This window comes from Crotalus tigris, unplaced genomic scaffold (assembly GCF_016545835.1).
Source record: "Crotalus tigris isolate CLP2741 ecotype Arizona unplaced genomic scaffold, ASM1654583v1 scf7180000024359.8030256, whole genome shotgun sequence".
In the NCBI taxonomy this organism is placed as follows: Eukaryota; Metazoa; Chordata; class Lepidosauria; order Squamata; family Viperidae; genus Crotalus; species Crotalus tigris.
This window is the reverse complement of record NW_024100528.1, coordinates 5,943,899-5,966,289: the sequence shown is the minus strand read 5'-3', so window position 1 is coordinate 5,966,289 and position 22,391 is coordinate 5,943,899. Positions and strand designations below refer to the sequence as shown.

General features: G+C 37.0%; 1 protein-coding gene across 1 annotated transcript in view; it reads left to right on the top strand.

Annotated features, from left to right (window-relative positions):
* The window catches only part of IGSF11 (immunoglobulin superfamily member 11), a 192,752-nt gene extending 172,938 nt beyond the window's left edge, over positions 1 to 19,814 (top strand). The window contains exons 2-7 of the mRNA XM_039327224.1: positions 3,048 to 3,211; positions 5,969 to 6,176; positions 10,004 to 10,159; positions 13,469 to 13,591; positions 16,269 to 16,419; positions 17,106 to 19,814. Coding sequence (XP_039183158.1) covers positions 3,048 to 3,211; positions 5,969 to 6,176; positions 10,004 to 10,159; positions 13,469 to 13,591; positions 16,269 to 16,419; positions 17,106 to 17,547 — 1,244 coding nt within the window. The 3' untranslated portion in view covers positions 17,548 to 19,814. The remainder of the gene's footprint in view (positions 1 to 3,047; positions 3,212 to 5,968; positions 6,177 to 10,003; positions 10,160 to 13,468; positions 13,592 to 16,268; positions 16,420 to 17,105) is intronic.
* Positions 19,815 to 22,391: the final 2,577 nt, after the last annotated feature.

Below are 22,391 nucleotides of genomic sequence, written 5' to 3'. Positions count from 1 at the left end.
GTTAGTTTAATTATGGAATCTATCCTATCCCAAGCTATAAACATATAAACAATAGCCTATGCTTCTTACCAAATCTCGTATTAAAAACTATTTGGGTGCCTTTCCTATTGTCACCCTGAGGGATCTAGGACTTTGATTATAGAACATAGAATCAGAGGACTGTAAGGAACCTTGGAGATCTTCTAGCTCAAGGCAGCTTATATCATCCTGATCAAATTGTTGTCCAGTTTATTCTTGAAAACCTCCAGCAATGGAGCACCCACAATTTTAAGAGGCAAGCTATTCCATTGATTAATTGTTCTCAGTGTCAGGAAATTTCTCCTTAGTTCTAGGTTGGACCTCTCTTTAACAAGCTTCCATCCATTACTTCTTGTCCTGTTACTTTGGAGAATACGCCGATCCCCTTTTCTCTGTGACAGCCCCTCATATATTGGAAGATGGCTATCACGTCACCCCTAATTCTTCTCTTTGAAAGGCTAGACATATCTAGCTCCCTCAATTGTTCATTTTACTATTTAACCTCCAGACCCCTTATCATCTTTGTTGTTCTTCTCTGCATGCTTTCTAGGGTCTCAGCAACTTTTTAATATTTTTGTTACCAGAACTGGATGGAGTATTCCAAGTGTGCACTATAAAGCGGTACTATCACTTCTTGTGCTCCAGATACTATTCTTCTGTTGATGCAGCCTAGGACTGCATTGGCTCTTTTGGCAGCTGCAGCATGCTGTTGCCTCACTGCTCACTGCTGTGGTGGTCCACTAGGACACCTACAGTAGTGGCCATAATTGTGGAAACCTTTTGGGAAAAGTGTACAGCCACCTTTGATTAAGTTTCCACCAATTTTTCTTCTAATTTCTTTATAACTGTAGCCTTGTTCACTAATAATACTATTTTACATCGCTTTCTGGGCAACCAGTCAACTCTTTGGACCATTACTTTAATTTTATTATGTTTTACAAACTCACTAAATGAAAGAACACAAAAAACCCCAACCAACTTGATACCAATCACATAACACACTGACAAATGTCCTCCTCTCAGCTTCGATACATGACATCAATAACTGAACCGTACTGTGATCTGATTGGCTCATTGCCAAAACAAGATGACACCTGATTGGCTCTCTAAACACTCATGCTCATTGGCAACCATCAGATGAAGGAAAGCTACCTGATATCAACGTAAGCAAGTTATGCTTCTTTTTTCTGGTTATTTGGCTATAACTTTTCATAGAATACAGTACAGATAATTGAATAACCTTTGTTGCATTACATTCTTGATTAAATTATGTTTCCATTGATATATAGTTTTATGGTGCTACTCCAAAAAAAATGGTGTTATTAGCCATCAAACCTCAAAAATACACTTTTCCCAAAAGATTTCCACAATTTTGGCCACTATTGTAGGTCTCTCTCACAGTTACTATTGTTGAACCAGGTACCACTATTCTGTACCTGTACATTTGATTTTTCCTTCCCAAGTGCAGGACCTTACTTTTCTTACCACTGAACTTGAATCTTAGTGGATAGGCCCTGTTGAGATTCTTACGAATCTTGAATCTATCTTCTACAGTGTTAGTAATTCCTTCCAGTTTGGTGTCATCTGTACATTTGATGAGTTCCTCTATTTGCTCATTTAGATCATTTATGAAAATGTTGAAGAGAACTGGGCCCAAAACAGAACTTTCAAATGCTCAGTTGCGTGTTTCACTCCATATAAATGTAGTTCCATTGAGGATTACATACTGGATGCAGTTGGTCAGCCAACTGCAAATCCATTTGGTGGTAGTTCCGTATTGTTCTACCTTATCTAGAAGTAGGCTGTGGTCTGTTTTGGCAAATGCCTTACTAAAGTCCAAGTATATTATGTCCACAGCATTTCCCCGATCCACTAATTTAGTCACTTTATCAAAGAAGGCAATAAGATTTGTCTGACATGATCTGTTTTTAACAAAATATACTGGTTTCTAGCAATCTCCTTGTTCATTTCTAGATGCTCACAAATCTACCACTTGATTATCTTCAGGATTTTCCCAGGTATTGATATCATACTGACTGGCCTATAATTTCTGGGATCTAGTTTGCTCCTTTTGTAGATCAGAACCATATCAGCTCTTTTCCAATCTTCTAGTAGTTCCCCTGTGGTACAGGAGCTTTGAAAGATTACATTCAGTGATTCCTAGATTATGTTTGCTCACTCCTTCAGAACCCTGGGATGTAAACCATCTGGCTCAGGTGATTTGTATTTTGTAAGGGATTCTCTTACTAATTCCTTGCCTATTTTGACTTGTATACCTGTTCTGTCTCCCTCATTGCTGCTTTTGATATGTTGGATCTTTTCTTCCTTTTGCCTAGAACAGATGCAAAGAAGGAATTAAGCAGTTCTGCTTTATCCCTGTCTATCACCTTCTTGTCTTCTGTTCCCATTAGTTAGAGAGGTCACCTATAATTTCCTTGACTTTCTTCTTGTTCCTTACATATTGAAAGAAACTTTTATTATTATTATTTTTGGCATTAGTTGCCAGCTTTAGCTCATTCTGGGCCTTAGCTTTCCTGACTCCCTCCTTAACAGATTCAAGCTATTTGTTGGTATTATGTTTTAGTTATGTACCCCTCTTTCCATTTTTTATATTTGAGTTTTTTGTTCCTCATATTGTAAGAGCTCTTTACGCTACTATGTTGATCTTGTCTTGTGTCTTTTATTTTTTCTTTCTTTGCTATTATTTTTGCTTGGGCCTTTATTATCTTATGTAATATAGACATATAGCAAAGTCATTTGTTTTTCCTTACACTTGCTTTCTGCATGCTGTACACCGGGATAAAAATGTTACTACTACTTCTTTGGATTCCTCATGGTAGTAGAAAGTCTTGGAGAGTGAGGCAAGGAGGCAGCTTGATGGCTGCAAGTGGTGAGTAGAGGCAAGAGAAGAAGCTAAGAACATTTGTGTGTCTGTGTCTCCAGAAAGTTGATTATCCCATTTGTTACTATATTACTACATCATTGTAAAATGGAGATAGAAGATATCATCTTGATCTCTCTTTTTGTAGGTCTAGTGAGTCCCTTGGAGGTCTTCATGAATACCAGGAGTGTTGAAGTTGCTCGGGGTCAGACGGCCATCCTGCCCTGTACTTTCACCACTAGTGCTGCACTCACTAACCTTAATGTCATCTGGATGGTCACGCCTCTTTCCAATGCCAACCAACCTGAACAGGTACCAAGTCCTACTGGAAAAACGGATGAGCTCCCTTTTGCCTTTCTTTTTTGTTTAGGATTATTTCTGCCACACTTCTCCTAGTCAAACTGGAAATTTTCAACTGTGGAAAAGGCTACACCAGACTTACCTCTACAATATATCAGATGACTAAAAGGAATTCTCAGTCTTGTGTTTCCTTAAGCTTTTATATGAATCTTGGGGTGATAGCTTTATTTATTTTTTGCCAGACTATTTCAGGATATTTTGGAAATGAAAAAATACAAGTGAGGGTTAATGACTATTTCAAATCCTTAAAACTAGACAATCCATAGGCACCAAAATTTCTCCCAGTTTGAGGGAATACAGAACATTGCAGAAATCCATATTTGGAGCTCAGCGCCTGATCATTGGTCTTATGATTTCAGCCATGCGGTACATAGTAGAGCTCTTTGTAAGAAAAAAAAAACATGGAGTGATTTATTACTTTCTGACACGGTAACTAGATCATCATATTACAAGTAGCAAAAAATATTACAAGCTAGAAAAATATGTAGTTATTTCATTACTTTTTTATTGTTGAACCTTTTAATCTGTTTACTGATTCGTTCACCTTTCATTTTATTTCACAGCTGATACAGAATTACGGAAATATTTTTTATTATTCTTATTTATTTCCATATGTTTGTGTTTTTTTTGGTTACAAAAACCTAACCAGTTTTTTCCTGTCTGTAACTTCAGGCAGGTGCTATCATGCATGCTACTGGTGGGGAACTGAATTCCAAATAAAATCCTGTTTCTTGTTTGTTTCCATTGAAGCCATGCTGGAGCAGCCTTTACAGCAGGGGAGGGCAATTTTCCCAGGGTCAGGAGTCACAACTTGCTCCCTCAAGCAGCTGGAGGGCTGCAGGTGACATCACTAGGTAGGTGGTGAAGTCACAGAAAGGATTACCACAGGTGTACCCCAATCCTGCTGTATAAAGCACAGGGCCTGCTGTAGCCTTTAGCTATGCCATAATGGTTACAGACAGAGGATGATATTCTTTTAAAAATTAGCACCGTGCCTATAAAATTTCAGTTAACCACAGCAAAGAGCTCTAGAACACTTTCATTATTAATAGAAATTAAATTTGTTTTGTGAATTATTCCTTTTCTCCAAACACATAGTGCTATTACAGATGTAAGATAAACATAAGAATTTTTTTCAGAATCAATTTCTTCAAAGTTTATTGCTATTAGTTTTCTACTCTTGTGTGTCATACTAAGTGCCTTGTGAGCATAGTATCTTAAATTTTATTGAGGGTTCTTTTTTTCAGTTAGATAAAAGTTCCTAGATTTTGCAAGGGAAGGAGACCCATGCAAAATATGTCATCAAATTGAAACTGCTAAAAAAATTGACAAAACCTCTTAGAGTGTTATATAACTTTCTCATATAGAACTTTGGGAAATGTTAGCCTGTATTTCCCATAACAGCAGACTGTCAAACTGCTGCCCTATATTCCTCATGCATGTAGACTGTCACCTGCTATCAAATTGGCTCATATGATTAATGAATATCTTCATGAGGAAGAAATGCTTTTTTCACCTTGTAAACATTGATTCCTTAGTACCTCAAATTTAAGTTTGGAATTTCAAGGGAAAAAGTGAAATCCATGGAATTAAATTAGAAGAAATATCTGATATGAAATGAATTCTATTTCTTTAGAAATAGGTAATAAATCTAGAAAGGAATGGGCATAAAAATGTTGATTCTTATTTTTCTGCAGTTTTGTCTTATTTCTTTATACAAATTCAGTAATTTGGGGCATTTATGCTTATCTCTGTGCAATAGTAAATAATTTTTCTTTAAATAATTTTTTGACTTAGAATATCTGGAATCCCATTTTAAACTTTTACAGAAACTCTTTTTTAAATTGAAGCCAACCGCTGCCATTTAGTGGTCCTTTGGATTTTACAGCTTGCCCAATTTGCCAGCAGTTTCATTTTCCTTTTTTAATTAACTTCTAATATTTTGTTGAATTGAGCAGTTGTAGAATTTTCAATATTGCATGTTTCTATTTTAATATATAAAGCTAAAATGTTATTATTATATATTGTATGTACTTTTATTACAAAAAGTTTGGTTTTGTTTATTTCTTGTGAGATTGGCTTCTACAGTATCTTTTTGTGCTGTATACACAAACACCAATTTTACATTTATATTTCCCTAATTTGTTGTTGTTGTTGTTAATTGTAAAGTCGTGTCCGACCCATCGTGACCCCATGGACAATTAGTACTGTCCATGGGGTTTTCATGGCAAAGATACTGGAGTGGTTTGCCATTTCCTTCTCCAGTGGATCACATTTTGTCAGAACTCTCTGCTATGACTTGTCCGTCTTGGGTGGCCCTGCACGGCATAGCTTATAGCTTCATTGAGTTACGCAAGCCCCTTCGCCACGACAAGGCAGTAATCCATAAAGGGGTTTCCCTAATTATATCTATATAATCTATATAATCACACTTTTAGATTATTTTATTCTACTTTTCTGTATGCATTTTTGTAAAAAGTGATCTTTGACTATAAATAAAGTAAAAGAAATCAGCATGAAAAATTCTCCATACCAAAAATAGAAGAAATGATGCACAAAATGAGGATCCAAAAACTCAGGTTTATGCTACACTCTGATGTATTTTTAAATCACATCATACAGGTGAGATATTGTAATTAGAGCATAATGAGTAAGTATTTTCTTACTCCAGCCTTTAGTTTGCATGATATGGTGCCTTGTCTTTTTCAGGTTATTCTTTACCAGGGTGGTCAGATTATTGATGGTGCAGCCCAGTTTCATGGGCGAGTGGGGTTTGCAAAAACAATGCCAACCACCAGTGCCTCCATCTTCATCAACAATACCAAGCTCTCAGATACGGGAACTTACCAGTGTTTGGTGAATAATCTACCAGATCGAGGAGGACGGAATATTGGAGTCATTGGGCTCAATGTCTTGGGTATGATCTTTCTAAAATGGATGATAAATTTAAAATATGGAGGTGAACTGATGCACAACTTTTTTTTAATTTAACTTGAAAAAAATATTTTTAATTGTAAACAAGACTTTGGAACAGAAACTGCTGCCGTGTCAGTGGTCCATCAGTTCTGCACAAAAGTACTAGATAATTATAATTTACTTTAACTCTATGATTCTTCCCAGTTCATTCATATCTAAAATAACACAGCAGCAAAACAATGGAAAGGGGTTAGAAGTCATAATTAAAATTGGTCTCTCTACAAAACTGCTACTAGCAACTCAACTCTCTGCATAAGTCTTTTTCATTAAAGCCACCCCTCATTTAGTGACTACCTTGGTTAGGGACCATTCACAAATATGAGATTAATAAGTGTTAATAAAAAGTCATTTTCTGCCCAATATGTGCAATTACTAGCAAATTTCAGGTGCCTAAAGCCTGCCAGAGGGTCCTAATAAACTAATTAAGATCACAGAGCTGAGCTTGCTAACACAGTTAGCACTTTTTAGAGAAGTGCTATCTGAGGAAAAAAGCGGGAAGAGATAACTTCTTTAACCAATCTCGCTGTCCTGTGAGGGGGCGAAAGGGGGGGACGTGTTACTAATTTAACAACTGCAGTGATTCCTTTAACAACTGAGGCAAGAAAGGTTGTGAAATGGGGCAGAACTCACTTAGCAATTGTCTCGCTTAGCAACAGAAATTTTGGACTCAATTGTGGCCGTAAGTTAACGACTATCTGTACTGGGGAAAAGGTTGTATAGGAAAAGGCAGGGATAAACCCATTAACTATCTCCTTGCCAAGATAAATACCTGCATCTTGTTGCCAATATGTTGTTCTCCTTAAAAAACATCCAACTGGATTTCTTTTTCTTAAAATGGCTTTTAAATTCACAACTGTCTTAGATGAAAGTGATTTTGTTGACACTGCAGCAAGGAAAAAATAGTTCAAACATAAGCATGCACACTTTGTTACAGAAACCCACACCCCAGCAACACCTATCAGATATTAGCATTATACAACTTACTCCTTAGTTGTATAATATGTGTGTGTGTGCATACTTTAGATTCACTCAGGGACCAGAATGTCAGAATTCCTAGCATCCTTACCCAACATGTATATATTTAATATACAGTGCATTCAGAAAGTATTCAGACCCCCTTCACTTTTGTCAATTTTGTTATGCTGCAGCCTGATTGTACATTTATTGAAATTCATTTTTTCTCATTGATCTATATTCAGTACCCCATAATGACAGTGAAAACAGAAATTTAGAAATGTCTGTAAATTTATTAAAAAGAAAAAAACCCTGAAATATCACATTGGCATATGTATTCATACCCTTCACTCAATACTTTGTTGAAGCACCTATGGCAGCAATTTCAATCTCGAGTCTTTGGGGGTATGATCTGACAAGCTTTGCACATCTGGATTGGGTCGATTTTCTGCTATTGTTCCTTGCAAATCCTCTCAAGCTCAATCAGGTTGGATGACGACTGTCGGTGGAAAGCCATTTTCAGGTCCCTCCAGAGATGTTCAGTAGAGTTCAAGTCAGGGCTCTGGATGGGCCACTCTAGGACATTCACAGAGTTGTCTCTAAGACACTTCTGTGTTATTTTGGCTGTGTGTTTAGGATCGTTGTCAGGTTGGAAAGTGAACCTTCGGTCCAGTCTGAAGTCCTGAGCGCTGTGGAAAAGGATTTCATTGAGGATATCCCTGTACTTTGCTCCATTCAGCTTTCTCTTAACCCTGACCTGTCTCCCAGTTCCTACTACTGAAAAATACCCCCCAAGCTTGATGCTGCCACCATCATGCTTCATTGTTGGGATGATATTGGGCAGGTGATGAGGGTGCCTGATTTCTTCCAGACATAATGTTTAAAATTGAGGCCAAACAGTTCAATCTTGGTTTCATCATACCAATCTCCTTCAGGTGCTTTTTTTTGTTTTGCAAACTCTAAGCAGACTTTCATGTGCTTTGACTGAGGAGAGGCTTCCGTCTAGCCCAGGGGTAGGCAACCGTGGCTTTTTTATGACTCAAGTCATAAAAGAGCCAAGGTTGCCTACCCCTAGTCTAGCTACTCTGCCATAAAGCCCAGATCGGTGGAGGGCTGCAGTGACGGTTGTCCTTCTGGAACTCTGTCCCATCTCCACACAGGATCTCTGGAGCTCAGAGTGATCATCGGATTCTTGGTCCTTCTCCCCCGATTGCTCAGTTTGACTGGATGACCAGCTCTTCGAATAGTCCTAGTTGTGCGAAACATCTTCCATTTGAGAATTATGTTCCTGAGCTTTGCAGGCAGTTCCTTTGACCTCATGGCTTTTGCTCTGCTATAGTATGCATTGTCAGCTGTGAGGCATTCTATGGACAGGTGTGTGCCTTTCTAAATCATGTCCAATCAATTTAAGTTACCACAGGTTGATTCCAATCAAGGTGTAGAAATATGTCAGCAACGATCAAAAGAAATGCGAGGCACTAGAGCTAAATTTCAAGTATTGTTGCAAAGAGTCTGAATACTTATGCCAATATGATATTTCAGTTTTTTCTTTTTTTAATTTTACAGACATGCTGTTTTCACTTTGTCATTATGGGATACCGAGTGTAGATTAATGAGAAAAAAATGAATGTCAACAACTGTAGAATCAAGCTGCAGCATAACAAAATTGACAAAAGTAGGGGGAATCTGAATACCTTCTGAATGCACTTTATCAACAGTCCAGTTTTCTGATTTCTAGAAAAAAATGAGATAGACCCTTTCAACTTTTTCCCTTAAAAGATACATTTTGTACGTTCTGGCATAAGTGGGACAGAGGTGGATTATGAGAGATTCAAGTTAGCTTCAGATAGTAGAAGATAGGACTGGTTATAGGAGCCAGAAATATATGACCAGATCACTTACAGAAGGCAAAGAATTCTCTCTACTTTTGATTTATTGTGGCACATTTTCAAAAGTTTTTGTTAGTGTTATAACTGTTTTTAAACTCTGTATAGTTTATTTTTAGCACTTGCTTGACCATGTTTACATTTGGTGCTTTTAAGAATTTGGTACTTAACTTTCTCCATAGTTGTACTATCTTTCTCTATATAGATAATAAAATTAAATCTGATATCCTTATCAAGATAATGAAATTTAGCTTTAAAGCATTTTAATATTATCTTTATTGTGGAAACTGAGAGAGGACCTTCCTTGTGAGGACAATAATAAAAATACTTAAGCCTACAATTATGACTGAGCTCAGTTGCTAAAGATTAACAGGTTGAAAATTACAATAGACTTGAAAAAAGTGACTTCATACCTATTCTCAAAGTTATGAGCACCAAACCAAGCCTACAATTACATGATTACATTTTGGGCACTTGGCAATTGGCTCGCATTTATGAGTGACTATAGCATCCTATGGTGACATGTTTGCATTTTGTGAATTTTTGCCATTTTCAGGAAAAAAGTGGCAAAAAATCTTTTGCATAAACAGGCTTCAAAGTGACGACCATGTAGTTTGTTAAACAAACATGTGGTTCGCTTTAATGACAGGTGTAAAAACAGTCATAAAATTGAGTTAGGTCACATGGTGCTTCGACTTACAACCACAGTGCCTTGTGACTACCAGTCCGAGTTGTGGTCATAAGATGAGAACTACATGTAGTTACAAAAGTCTTAGCAGGTTACCTTGCCTGTGCTTCCTTATTTGTCTTCAGCAACTGTATCCTCTCATTTTTTTTAAAAAAAAAAACCTGTCTATATTTGTAAAGATGACAAGAATGTTGAAGAAAAACTATTCTAAATAATCCATGCCATCTTCTATTGTAACAGTTCCTCCATCTGCCCCTGACTGCAGAATTCAGGGTTCTTTGAATATTGGTAGTGACATCACTCTGAGTTGTAATTCAGAAGAAGGCATCCCTCGGCCAACTTACAGCTGGGAAAGGATGGATAATGTTCCCAAGCTGCCTCCAACATCCATACAAGGTGGCCATTCTATCTTTTTGATTTGTTTGGATGTTTGACTAATTTTTCTTAATTTATTTTGGTGGTAATGTCATCGGTTTTGCCCCAGACTGCTGCTTCAGTTACTTTGGCAAAGCACCTGATCCAAGCATATTATAGAAGGGAAGAAAGCAATTAATGTTGTCAATTAATGCTGAAATTATCAATTAATGCTGATAATCTGAATGTAAAAACTCATTAAAAGTAACAAGGAAGAGAAGGGAAAAATCTGTTTTAGATGATTAAAAAGAACCAAGCCTATAAAGCATTGTGTGCCCTCTAGTGGAATTTTAAATATTTTTATGTATGAAATAAAATAGCACACGTTACTTTAAAGCAGTGGTTCTCAACCTGTGGGTCGGGACCCCATTTGGGGTCAAACGACTATTTCACGGGGGTCGCCAAACAATGCAGTCTGCCATTTTTTCTCCTTTTCCTTAGCTGTGCTACTTCCTTTTATTCTATTGGCTTTTGAAAGTCAATAGAATAGACTCTCTTGAATAGAGTCTAATTCTATTGGCTTTCAAAAGCCAATAGGAATTGTCCAGGCTGTCTCTGCCCTGCTGAGCCCGCCAAAAGTCCCATTCTGCAAACGGTGCTGTACCAGTTGAGTAGTCCTCGACTTACAACCGGTTGAGTAGTCCTTGACTTACGACCGGTTGGGGGTCGCGGCATTAAAAAGGTTGAGAACCACTGCTTTAAAGTAATGGTGACCAGCTATTTTAACAAAATTGCCAGAAATCCAATGGAACAAATATTGTTATTATAAAATATACTATAAAACATAATAGTTCTATTCTTTATCTTTCTTCTTGTAATATATTTTACAGGAATAGTGATACCAGGCAATCAGGTTCATATAGCTAGGGTGACTGAAACATCATGTACCCCATAACAACAAGTTATGTGATATCACAAAGGATTTCAGACTTTTGGCAGTGCTTTCTGCTCTCACATGAAATAAATGCTAAAACATAAAAATAAAACTCTGAAGAGGATGATTCAAGACAGAAATATCAAAGAATAGATGCATGTTCTTTTGCTTGTTTCGGGTTTTTTTAATCAAAAAGAATCATGTTCACAGAAGTCATAAAAGATTATTGTAATAATTCAATTGTACTGTTATTTTAAATAAGTTTATATTTGGTTGTTTCAAGGACACAGTACTTGATGTTTTAAAAAATGAATGTTCCAAACTTCTAAGTATTTGCAACATAAAACTTTTTTTAAAAAGTTAGAATAGTAATGGTAGATTGTAAATAGGATGTTTTTGATCCAATCAAGTGAAACAAAGCCAAAAACACAGGTGAGCAATCTGAAATTTCAGGAAAACAGATTGCAGGAACAAAATTTTGATTATTGATCTTAACACTCAGTTGAGATATATTTCTACCCAGTGCTTCTCCTGCTCTCTTCTGTCTCAACCTGTTCTGAAATAACTTTAAAAAGTCTTTTTTTCTTGAGATGAATTCAGAGGCTCTGTGTTTGATTGTTAAAACCCAAAACTGTTCTTTTGGAACACTGTTGAGTGCATTCCAGACTGAACAGAATCCTCAGCTTCTGTTTGATTAGTCAGCAACATTTCATGCACCCCTTTTTCTGACTGAAAGAGAAAATCAGTCTGAAGCTATGATATAACATTGTTTCAATAGGAAAGAAGTAACATTCTAATGTTGAACAAAACATACTTTGGGAAAAGATAAAGTTGTTTAAATTTGCTAATGCTCATATAAAGAGATTGGTCAGAAGTCGGAATGAAAGTTTCTGTTAAATATGCAGATAAGCTTCTCTTATATGCTTCTTGCAGAACCTATGTATATCACCAAGTTGGGTGATAAGCCAACCATTGGTAGCATTGATTGCAGACTATAGATTATTATGTATAAAGGCAGCAATGGTTAACAATACACTTGGAATTTAGTTTTTTTTTAGCTTTTATTTTTAAAATCATCTTTTTTTTTTCATTGATTATGCAGGGTTTCATTACATCTGACAAAGCATCCTTGGGAAAAACTTTAAAAATATACAAAACAAATGTAGGAAATCAATACAAATATGTAACATAAACTGACTTTTTGCTAGAAGGTATCTTCAGCAATTTGTAGCAGAAACAATAACAACAACTACAAGAAGACTTTCGTAAGGTCTTAGCAAACAGTTACTTCCAATTATAGTATCAGCGGATCAAAATCACAAACAGCTATTCTACTATAGTAGAACTGATTTTGAACATAGACTTTGGGTCAATAAAGCATGTGGAATATCTGTCACAGTGGTAGTGATGGTAGTACTCTATAAATTGAAAATTGCTCATCTGAATCTTATTGATATGTCAGTAGTACCTTGTACATGGGAAACTATTTTTCCAGGAGCCAGAGATATAGCCTAGCTTCATTTTTTTTCTAAAGATTTTTCATAGTATATTATATATATAGTACTTACAAAATTGATTGGCATGTTTAGTTAAGCACTTAAAACTCAGGACTAGAGCGTGGCAAAGATATGAATGAAAATAATCTTCCTGGAAACATTATCTAAAACTTCTTATGATTCTCGATTGAGAGACAGCTTTTAAAATGAGGCATTTAAAAAACTATATCACTTTATTCCTATTAAATATTTCATACAGTTTAACAAATGTTTATTTTGCACTCCAAAATTTACTTAAGTATTCATGTATTTGTTGATTTGCAACACTCTCTTAATTTTTATTAGCAAAATTTAGAACAGCCTTCTAAAACCTGACATTTTTCAGGAAATTGGAATCAGAGTGTATTTGTTGGGAAGGCTTGATTAAATGGAGAAAAGATATTGTACAATGTGATCTGTGGTTAGTTTTCTTAAATTCATTGGTGAGTCTTGATTCATGAGCTGAAATGTTTTCTGGGAGAAGAAAAATGGAAGAAAAGGGAAGCAATGCAAAGACAAAACAAGAAAGAAAAAGAAGAAGAAAAGCTGACTAGTTCAAATTAAAGTAATAGACTGGTGATAGTTTTTTTTTTCTTTTAGTTTTCTTATTGTGTTCTTTTGGTCGTGAGCTTTCAAATTATAATAACAGTCTTTCAGAAGAAAATGACCACTGTAAGTTTCTTAATCTCTAGCTTCATTTGTAAAAGATGCTTTCATCTGAAGGTTATTTTGTAATCTGTCTTTTAAGAGCCTTACATTACAACTTAGGTTTTGTTGGATTTGCATTTTCAAAATTGTGATAAAATGGTTCTTCTCCCTTATATAAATTGCACTTTAATTTAGAAGATTTTATTTATTTTGTTTTTGGTCTTTCCTGTTTAGATCTAGTTCAGGGTACTCTTTTTCTGCGCAATATTAGCTCTTTGTCATCAGGACGTTACCAATGTATGGCATCCAATGTCATTGGAAGCAGCACCTGTTCTCTTGAAGTTCAAGTGATTACACGTGAGTTAGATATAGTATACAGAATGTTATCTTGTATTAATATCAGTGCAGCTTTATAAATCTATCTATATTAATATTGCAGAATTTCAGGTAATAATCCTTTCCATTGCCTTTTTTTAACATTAGAAAAACCATCAAACCTTATACAAGTTACCAGCCATGTGTGAAAAGCTGGCATTGTATAGAATGACTATGAAATTTACAAAATGCGTGAGGTTTTTAGGCACACTATGAATCTCTGTGTTATTTTAATATATTTTATACTTTCCCTAGGCATTGTATACAATATCTAGGCATTATGCAAAAGGACAAGAACTATTCAAAGTATGAAAACTTTGAAAACCCTAACCCTTTATTGAGAAGACATATATGAAAATGAAAAAAGAAATGCAAAATAAAGGATTTTCTTACTGAAAAAACAAGAGGAAAAGACCAGTATTGACCAACTTGTTGCAGCAAGGCAGGCTAGAATGGTATTTTAACAGGAGTATTTTATGCTTTGCTGGTTTGCCTTTTGGCATTGCATAGAATGTCTGGGAAATGTGTAAAATATTAAGTATTTATATATTATTAAGTACATACATACATACATACATACATACATATATACATACATACATATAAACAGATGCACACACAAACACAAAATACATTAATTTACATTTATCCAATATGATTTTTAATATGAATGTCTCTTATGTTCATTAAAAAAACTTTATACACACTTTTGTATAGTCTTTCCCAAATATAAGTTTTTGTTTGGGGTTCTTGCTATAATTAAATGAATTTTTTTCCTGTTTTTTGGCCTAAGTCAAGGGTTCTCAACTTGGCAACTTTAAGACTTGTGGACTTCAACTCCCAGAAGTCCTCAGCCAGCTTTGCTGGGAGTTGGGACTTGAAGTCCACAAGTCTTAAAGTTGCCAAGGTTGAGAACCCCTGGCCTAAGTGATGGATGCTACTGCTATCTGCTGCTGCCTATATTACTGAAAAGCCTATTTTGGTAGATTCTACCAATTCATAGAAATTCTGCGGCAAATTTCTTTAACATCCCTAACCTTGCTGGTTCTGATCATCTTTGACCTTTCTTACAGGAAGGTCAGCATTAGAGAAAGGTTCTCTCTCACTACACCAGACATTTAGAGCAAATGAACTATTATGTGGCTGAATGATAATTGAATTTTCTTGTACAATTTTATTTTTTTCTACAAACAGCTATAAGTGATTTAGTTTTTCAAGGAAGGTCTATTTTCTGCACACATCTCAAGTCTAAATTGCATCTTACAGCTGTTATTATAGAAAGAGAAACATAATAACTGTACCACCAAAGCAATATTATTGGGATGTTGAATTGTAACTGCAGCACAGTAGAAAAGTGTAAATTCTCATTTCTGTATTTTACCTCCAACCCATATTGGAAGGCCTTGGGGAAGATAAAAGCACTCAAGGAAATTTTAGTTCAGTAAAACTATTTCTGTTTTACCTCCTTATGTATTTCGTTGTTTCAAAATCAAATGCTTTTTTCTGTCACATTTTAAAGAAATTGACACATTTTGTTGTAGGATACCTGTATTGTCATAGTCAATAGATATGGCTGTTTCCAGCAGAGGCAAGATCCTTTTATGCCTGTTCAATGCATCACCACTAAAGGAGAGGTGTCTGTCAGCAATCACTGAATAACTATTAAAGTTATGGCAGCCTCATTAACACTGTGCACCATTGCATCAACTTGTTAGAACAAGAAGGGTGACAGCAGTGGGGATCAAGGAAGACCTTGGTGTGAAGATGTTCATATACCACTTTGTCTCTATTCTATATTGGCAGCAGACAGGATGCTAATTACCAACTCAAATATAGGCAAATACTTGAAGATATCCCAAAATTCAGTCATTTAGTTCAACACAAAGAAGTTAATGCTATCTGAGTGGAGACAGAGATTTTTTTAGAGTAGAGTAGAATAGAATAGAATAGAATAGAATAGAATAGAATAGAATAGAATAGAATAGAATAGAATAGAATAGAATCTGGGAGGGACCTTGGAGGTCTTCTAGTCCAGCCCCCTGCTCAAGCAGGAGAACCTTACACTCTTTAAAACTCTACCTATTTAAGAAGAAATTAGCTAAGTTTATGAAGTTGTTTGCTTTTCTAAAACAAGAGCAATAAATAAAAATTCACACAGACACAGCAATCCTACATTAGATTCTCTGTATAATTGTTAATTTTTAATTTGCCCTATCACCTTGTATAATTGTTAATTTGCCCTATCACCTTGTCCCCAGGACTTCAGACATTCATAATGGGTTTAAAGCTGTTTTGGCTATGTGCAGATTGCATGGGATAATTTCACTTTGCTAAAAGCTCTCTTGTTTGGATGAATGCCAGAATCCATCTGAAATGTGCATATGGAAACATTTCTAGTGTGACAAAAGGTTGGGAAGATGTTAATAACCTCTAGTGTTATATCACAAGTTAGAAGAATATGTAAGACAACATCCAGCACATACTCATTCTGCACCAGATTTCTTACACTGAACTTTTGATTCATAGATGCTTTTTTGTAAGTGATTTTTGGCTACTTTTAGGAATACAGCTGGTCTTTCCTGATGCCTGCTGTGGTTCTTTGAACACGCTCATGTGTTCTTTCTACTCAGATTTTGCATGTGTTCCATGTCCCACACAGCTAACCCTCGGAATATTGGTCTGATTGCTGGAGTTGCAGCAGCAGGGGCAGTTGTGCTTATTGTCTGCATTGTCTTGGTGGCCGTTACACTATTTTATTGGAAAAACAAACACAAGGAGGAAGAGGAGGAGGAGATTCCCAATGAGATCAGGTTTGGCCTTGGAAAATACTTTGTCTACCCTTCCAAATTTCTTCCCTTTCTTCCAAGCAAGATTGTCTCCAGGTTTCAAGAGAAAGATGTTACAGTAAAATCTCATTTGAGTGTAATGAATCCAAATTAGATGTTAGCATACAAGATTCTCATTCCTAATTTTTATAATACTAGTAATGGTATGGCTATGCAGTGCCATTTATTAATGGAGTAGGCATAAGTGCAATGCAAGTCTCATCCATCATTTCTGACATGTTAGCAAGAGGGTTACATGCAATATTCCTGGTAAGAAAAGTATAGTTTGTTGATCAGTCATGGCAATCAAAACCAGCAATCAAGTCTCAAGAGAAAATAATTCCCTTTAATGCTAGTTAATGGCAATAACATAAGAAATAACCATGGTTAATTTCTGCCTTTGTCCATTATCACTGTATATCAGCTTTGACAGAATGAAAAATTAGAATGTAAAACTTAAAGTTGTGGTGTCAGTGCTTGCATATTTGGGCAAGAATTAAGATATTGGTATTAAAGATGTGAAATGATTGGGTTTTTTTTTTGCTGTTCAGTGTTAATTATTTAATGCATGCTTGTCAGTAAGCGAGGAAGTGTTCCTGTTTGTTTTGGAAATGAATGATATTGAGGAAATAGTGTGAACAGAATCGTAGTTATGTCTTTCTTTTTCTTAGGGAGGATGATTTGCCACCCAAATGTTCTTCATCCACAAAAGCCTTCCATGGTGATGCTTCCTCATCTGAAAATGACACTCTCACCTCCTCCAATACCTACAACAGCCGATACTGGAATGACCCCAAAGCAAACCATGCTACAGACTCTTTCACTCACCTCAACAGTGACGCACGGCAGGCCTTCTCTCGTTCTGGAAGCACCAATGCCCGTTCTATATATGCTAATGGAGGTCATCCAGCACCCCCTCCACCGAAGACATTGGTAGTGACAACCAATACAGCTCCATCTCCACAGGAGATGGCCAGGAGTAATGGATCAGTGAGTCGGAAACCACGACCCCAACACACATGGTCCTATGCTGTAAGCCAAGCAACACTGGAGAGGATAGGTGCTGTGCCTGTAATGGTACCAGCACAGAGCCGAGCGGGCTCTTTGGTGTAAAAAATGGTTGTGGTTCTGCGAATTTGTTACAGTAAGTGGGAGTGAAGATGGGCCCAATAAGAGACTCTCCTCTTCCTCCCTGAAATGGAGGGGAAGATCTGTGTTCTTCCCTTACCCCAATCAACTGAACCTAACTGATGTGATGATCCCTCCTTTATTACCCCACCCTCGTGATCTCAGGGGCTCCTCAGCTATGGCTGTATGTGCCAAGGTCAAAAGGAGACCATTTAAGGCATCAGGGGAAGGAGACCATACTTGCTTTCTAAGGTCTGCTATATGAAATTTCTATTAGTATGGTAAACCAGATGGAATTTATAAAGTCCAGAGGTCAGTAGATCAGATCAGCTGCCTTGGCGTTAGCCCATTGCTGCTTGGCTCAAAACAGACAATGGTGAGGGGGAACTGGTGACATTCTGTCTGTGACTACTGATCTCAGAGGAAAAAAGCAGAGGAAAAAAATAAGCTGGGGCAAAAGAAGTGGGGAGGGAGGACAATTGACTTGAGAGTTCTATTTTATTTAATTCTTTTTCTGGAGTTCTTTATTCTTCCTCCCTTCTCCTGCTTTATGTCATTCTCCAAATTGGATTTTTCTCTCTCTTGCACTAGTTTTCTGGATGCTTCTCACATCCCTTGTCACCTCCATGGCAACTCTGGTCACTTTGGCCTTGTTCCCTAATGGGCTGCTTGGCATCTGATTGGCCTGCTGCTGCTGTTGTTGCTGTTGTTTGGCTGTTGTTGAGGGATTTGGGGAGGGCATGGTATGGGGTGGAAAGCTAAAGCCTCCATTGCTTAACTGAACTGGCTGTGTATTTTCTAGGGTGTGTGGCTGGCATTTCTCAAAAGAGCTAGATTTCCAAAGCTTTTGGCATCTGCATGGCATGTCCCCATATATGGCTGTGTGGGGCTGGCCTGCATGGTCAGGTTGATAGTTGACCATTCACACATTCAAAGCATCCATTTTAATCCTTCCTTTACAGGATATCTTGGACATTATACTAGGGAAGGGAAGGAAAGGAAAGGAAAGGAAAGGGAAGGAAGGAAGGAAGGAAGGAAGGAAGGAAGGAAGGAAGGAAGGAAGGAAGGAAGGAAGGAAAGGAAGGAAGGAAGGAAGGAAGGAAGGAATAGGGGGAGGAATAAAGCAAGGAATTTAAGAGCAGCAGAAAGATAGACAATGGCTACCCCGCCCCTCCTTTCTCTTTTCTTGAAGGGTGGTCTGCTCTAAATGGTAGCCCATGGTGACAGTTTTCACTCTTGTAATTTCATTAGCCTTAATTGAAAAACAACAATGGAGAATTCGAAAAGAAAGGAAAGTGAGGGTCTTCCATGCTTCATAGGGAGCTTGGGATTGGGTGGGAAGGGAATACATTTCTGAATACCTCGAGGAGGCTCAGCCAGGGAGGCCTCACTGAGCCCTGCTGTCCGCACCTGCCTCATTGATCACTGACACACTGGTCTTAAATAAACTTCCTTTGGAAGTTCCTAACAGGATTTCCTTCTCTGCACTGACAAAATATATCCTTCTGATCAAAGCCTGGAATTAGGTAGACCTTCTTCCACTGGCTCTCTTCCACGTTCCAAACTGCACTGGAAATGAGGTTCCAAGAGAATCTCCACTGCTCTTTCACTTCCCATTCTGCTTCACTTAACTTCATTGTTTTCCTTTCCAAATGGGTGTTAAGGCCATTAGGAGAGCTCTCTTCATAGGCCATATACCATCTATGTGACGGCCATCGTCAAGAGAACCCTCTGGGTTGAACTAGGTTTAAAGCTTAGCTGTGCCTTTTTTGCTTGTTTTTTTAACACCTCTCCTTCTCATTTATTTTTCTTCTCTCCCCCCCAACCCCAAAATACTGCTAATGGACTTGCTCCATCAGTTTCAGAGCACACCAGGAAGACAGATGGCTGCTGTATTTATACATATTTCCTAGGGAGCAGTATCTCTCCTCCCCTATTCACTGCCGGTTTCTCCTTTTATTATTTGGAAGTTGTGTGATGGCATTAGGGAGTGCTGGAGTGGTGATAGCTTAGAAGAAAGAAGAATGGCTTTTTTTAAGGTAGTGAAAACAAAAATGCTACATAAACACGTTTTCTCCCTCTCTGCTTTTCTAACAATGGGAAACACAAGACATTTTCAAGAGATGCTGCTTACAGCAGCCAACGACTAGTGCTCAGAAAGCTCTTCCTGGTTCTACTGTTCCCTCTCCTCTTTCTTTCTTCTTTCTAATTGTCTAAAAAATAATAAAACTTTTATTCATATAAAAGAGGAATGATTGTCTCTGAATTTGGTTATTTATTTGCTTTATATGTTTTTTATATATGAATACTTAAGGTACAAGGATCATAGCAGCCTTCCTTTACAAGACCTTTCTCTGACCACAGTTGTTGAAAATGGGCAGTGTGGTTTCCCATTATTCTGAGAGGGAAACAAGAAAACTGTAATTAAGTTCTAAAATAGTTAAGATTTTTTTTTAAAGAACCACAATCCTGACACCACAAACTAAATAAAGATCCTTGACCCAACCACCTATGTTACATGATCCTTCTCACTTTGCATCTTTATCCCCACTCCATGTGGCCTTGTGTGGCTCTCATTATTCTAACAAATCTACATCAGTTTTAAAATGCATACTTTCTGCAACACAAAGTCCCAGCTTCCAGCTAGGCCATTTTTGATTAAAAGAACCAGATTGGAAATTATGGGAAAAAAACTCTACCAGAAGCTGCCAAAGAATTGTTGCCAGCCACAAGGAACAGTAGAAATAGAAAGCCACCAAAAAGATGAGCAGATATTTAGGGCACTGAAAAGCTATAATCATAATGCTCTTTTTTCAAATGCAACACACCTACCTACACACCATTGTCAGGAAGTTGAATTTTGCACGCAGTGCAATAAACTATTACAATCAAAATGGAAATCAGGCTGTGTTGGGGGGGGGGTGTTGCCCATAGTGTCTTCACAATTTTTCTATGGACATTTATGCATTTATCTTTACATAAAAAAACCACCTTGCAGTCTGTATATTCTTTAGTTATGTGAATCCCAGATTTGAATTTGTATGAGTAAAAACAACCCTAAATAGAACTTCTAGTAAAAAAAGAAGCATGTATGTGGGGGTGTTTTTTTTTTTTTTTAAAAAAATCTGGGGTTAGAAGGGGGGGAAAATATGTGGCATTGAAAAGACTATTAGCTGTTGTTTCTCAGAGGCTTAAATTTGGACATAATTGTGATTAGAAATGTGCTGAAGCAATGTTTATATACAACTAAGAAATGGACTGAAGTACTGTTCATGTACAAATAGCCCCTATTGCTAATTGCATTATGGAACAGCTGATGGACCACTGTCCAGGAAATGCAAACTGAATGCAAATTTGAGTATGATAGGAAGGGCCCAAAACATAGAACTTTTATAAAGCAATAAAAGCAGAATTGAACCTCTTAACGTGTAGAATAAATGTCCCCACTGTTAAATTTAAATAATACTTTCAGCACTGTGATTGGGTAAGCACAGTTTGTTGGCAATCACAGTCTACCAACTTCATGGAGCTTTCAATTACTTTATTTTCACTCCAGTATGCCAACTCTGAAGAGCATATGAATTCCCCAGTATATAATTGGAATTAAAACCGTACAATCTGTTTAAAAAAATCAGGCAGCAGAAATACTGTATTCATGTAGAATATTTGTTTTCCATAAGGAATCTGAATAAATGCCACCCATTTTCCTAAGTTTTCACCCTATTTGCAAAACACATTTTTTTTCTTTTTCTTTTTTGCTGCAAATCACAATTTGGACACCAATTTTGAATAGGGTTATTGGAGGAGAAAGATAATGTAATCTGACCAGAAACTTTATTTTAAAAAGTTATTCAATCTCAGCCGGTCACCATCAAAGGTTTAAATCAACCCACATTTAGGTTTTTAGATGTGAAAAAGTCTTTGTGCATATGTGCATCACACATCTTTTGGCATGCATGCAAGTAGATTCAGTCCAGACAGGGTAAGTTTTATCTAAGTAGTTGCTTAATCCTGTTTTCTTTGAACTCACAAATTGGCATAGTCATAAAATGATTCCTTGTTCTGGACAGAACCTGAATGCAGAATGCAATAACACGGTGATTTAAATGTCTCAAGTGGAGTTCATTTCCCGAGGCTGTCTATTCCACTGACAAGCATCACTTTCTATTAGGAAATTTCTCCCTATAATTTACCTGAGATGTATTTATCTGCAGTTTCCAACAATTCATTCTACACCCAGTTTCTGAAGAGAATAAGCCAGAATACTGAAAAGTGATCAGAGGTACCCAATATTCTTTAAAAATGGCTTGGACAATTGTTTACAGAAATCCAGATTCCAAGTTTCCCAGGTTAAGATGGCCAATTATTTTATGTATGTGTGTGAGAGAAAAAGAGACAGAAAAAAAGAACCCATATAGTTTACTTGGGCTGCCACTCCCTAGCTTATACAAATAGTCCGGTATAACTATTGTAATTGGGACTGGAATTTCCATCACCAAGTCATGTGGTAATAAAGTGACATAATGTGGTTGCTTTATTTAGAGATAGCAATGCTGACATTCCCCATTGCTGTCTTTAAGTGAGGATTTCAGGTTAAGAAAGTCTCAGTGGTTTGCAAGGAGGCTGGTAGGCAGGTAAGTGGCTACTGCTGAGGAGTGTATGGGTGGCCAGTGCAATGTGGGCACAGCAGGGCCAGGGATAGCTGCTGCCAGGTAAGGGAAAGTGACTTGTGATCTTCTCTGCTGGCTTCCCCATTGATTTTTCTTAAGGGAAACCAGCAAGAAGATTGCAAATGGTGATCACATGACTGAGGGAGGCAGCAACCATTG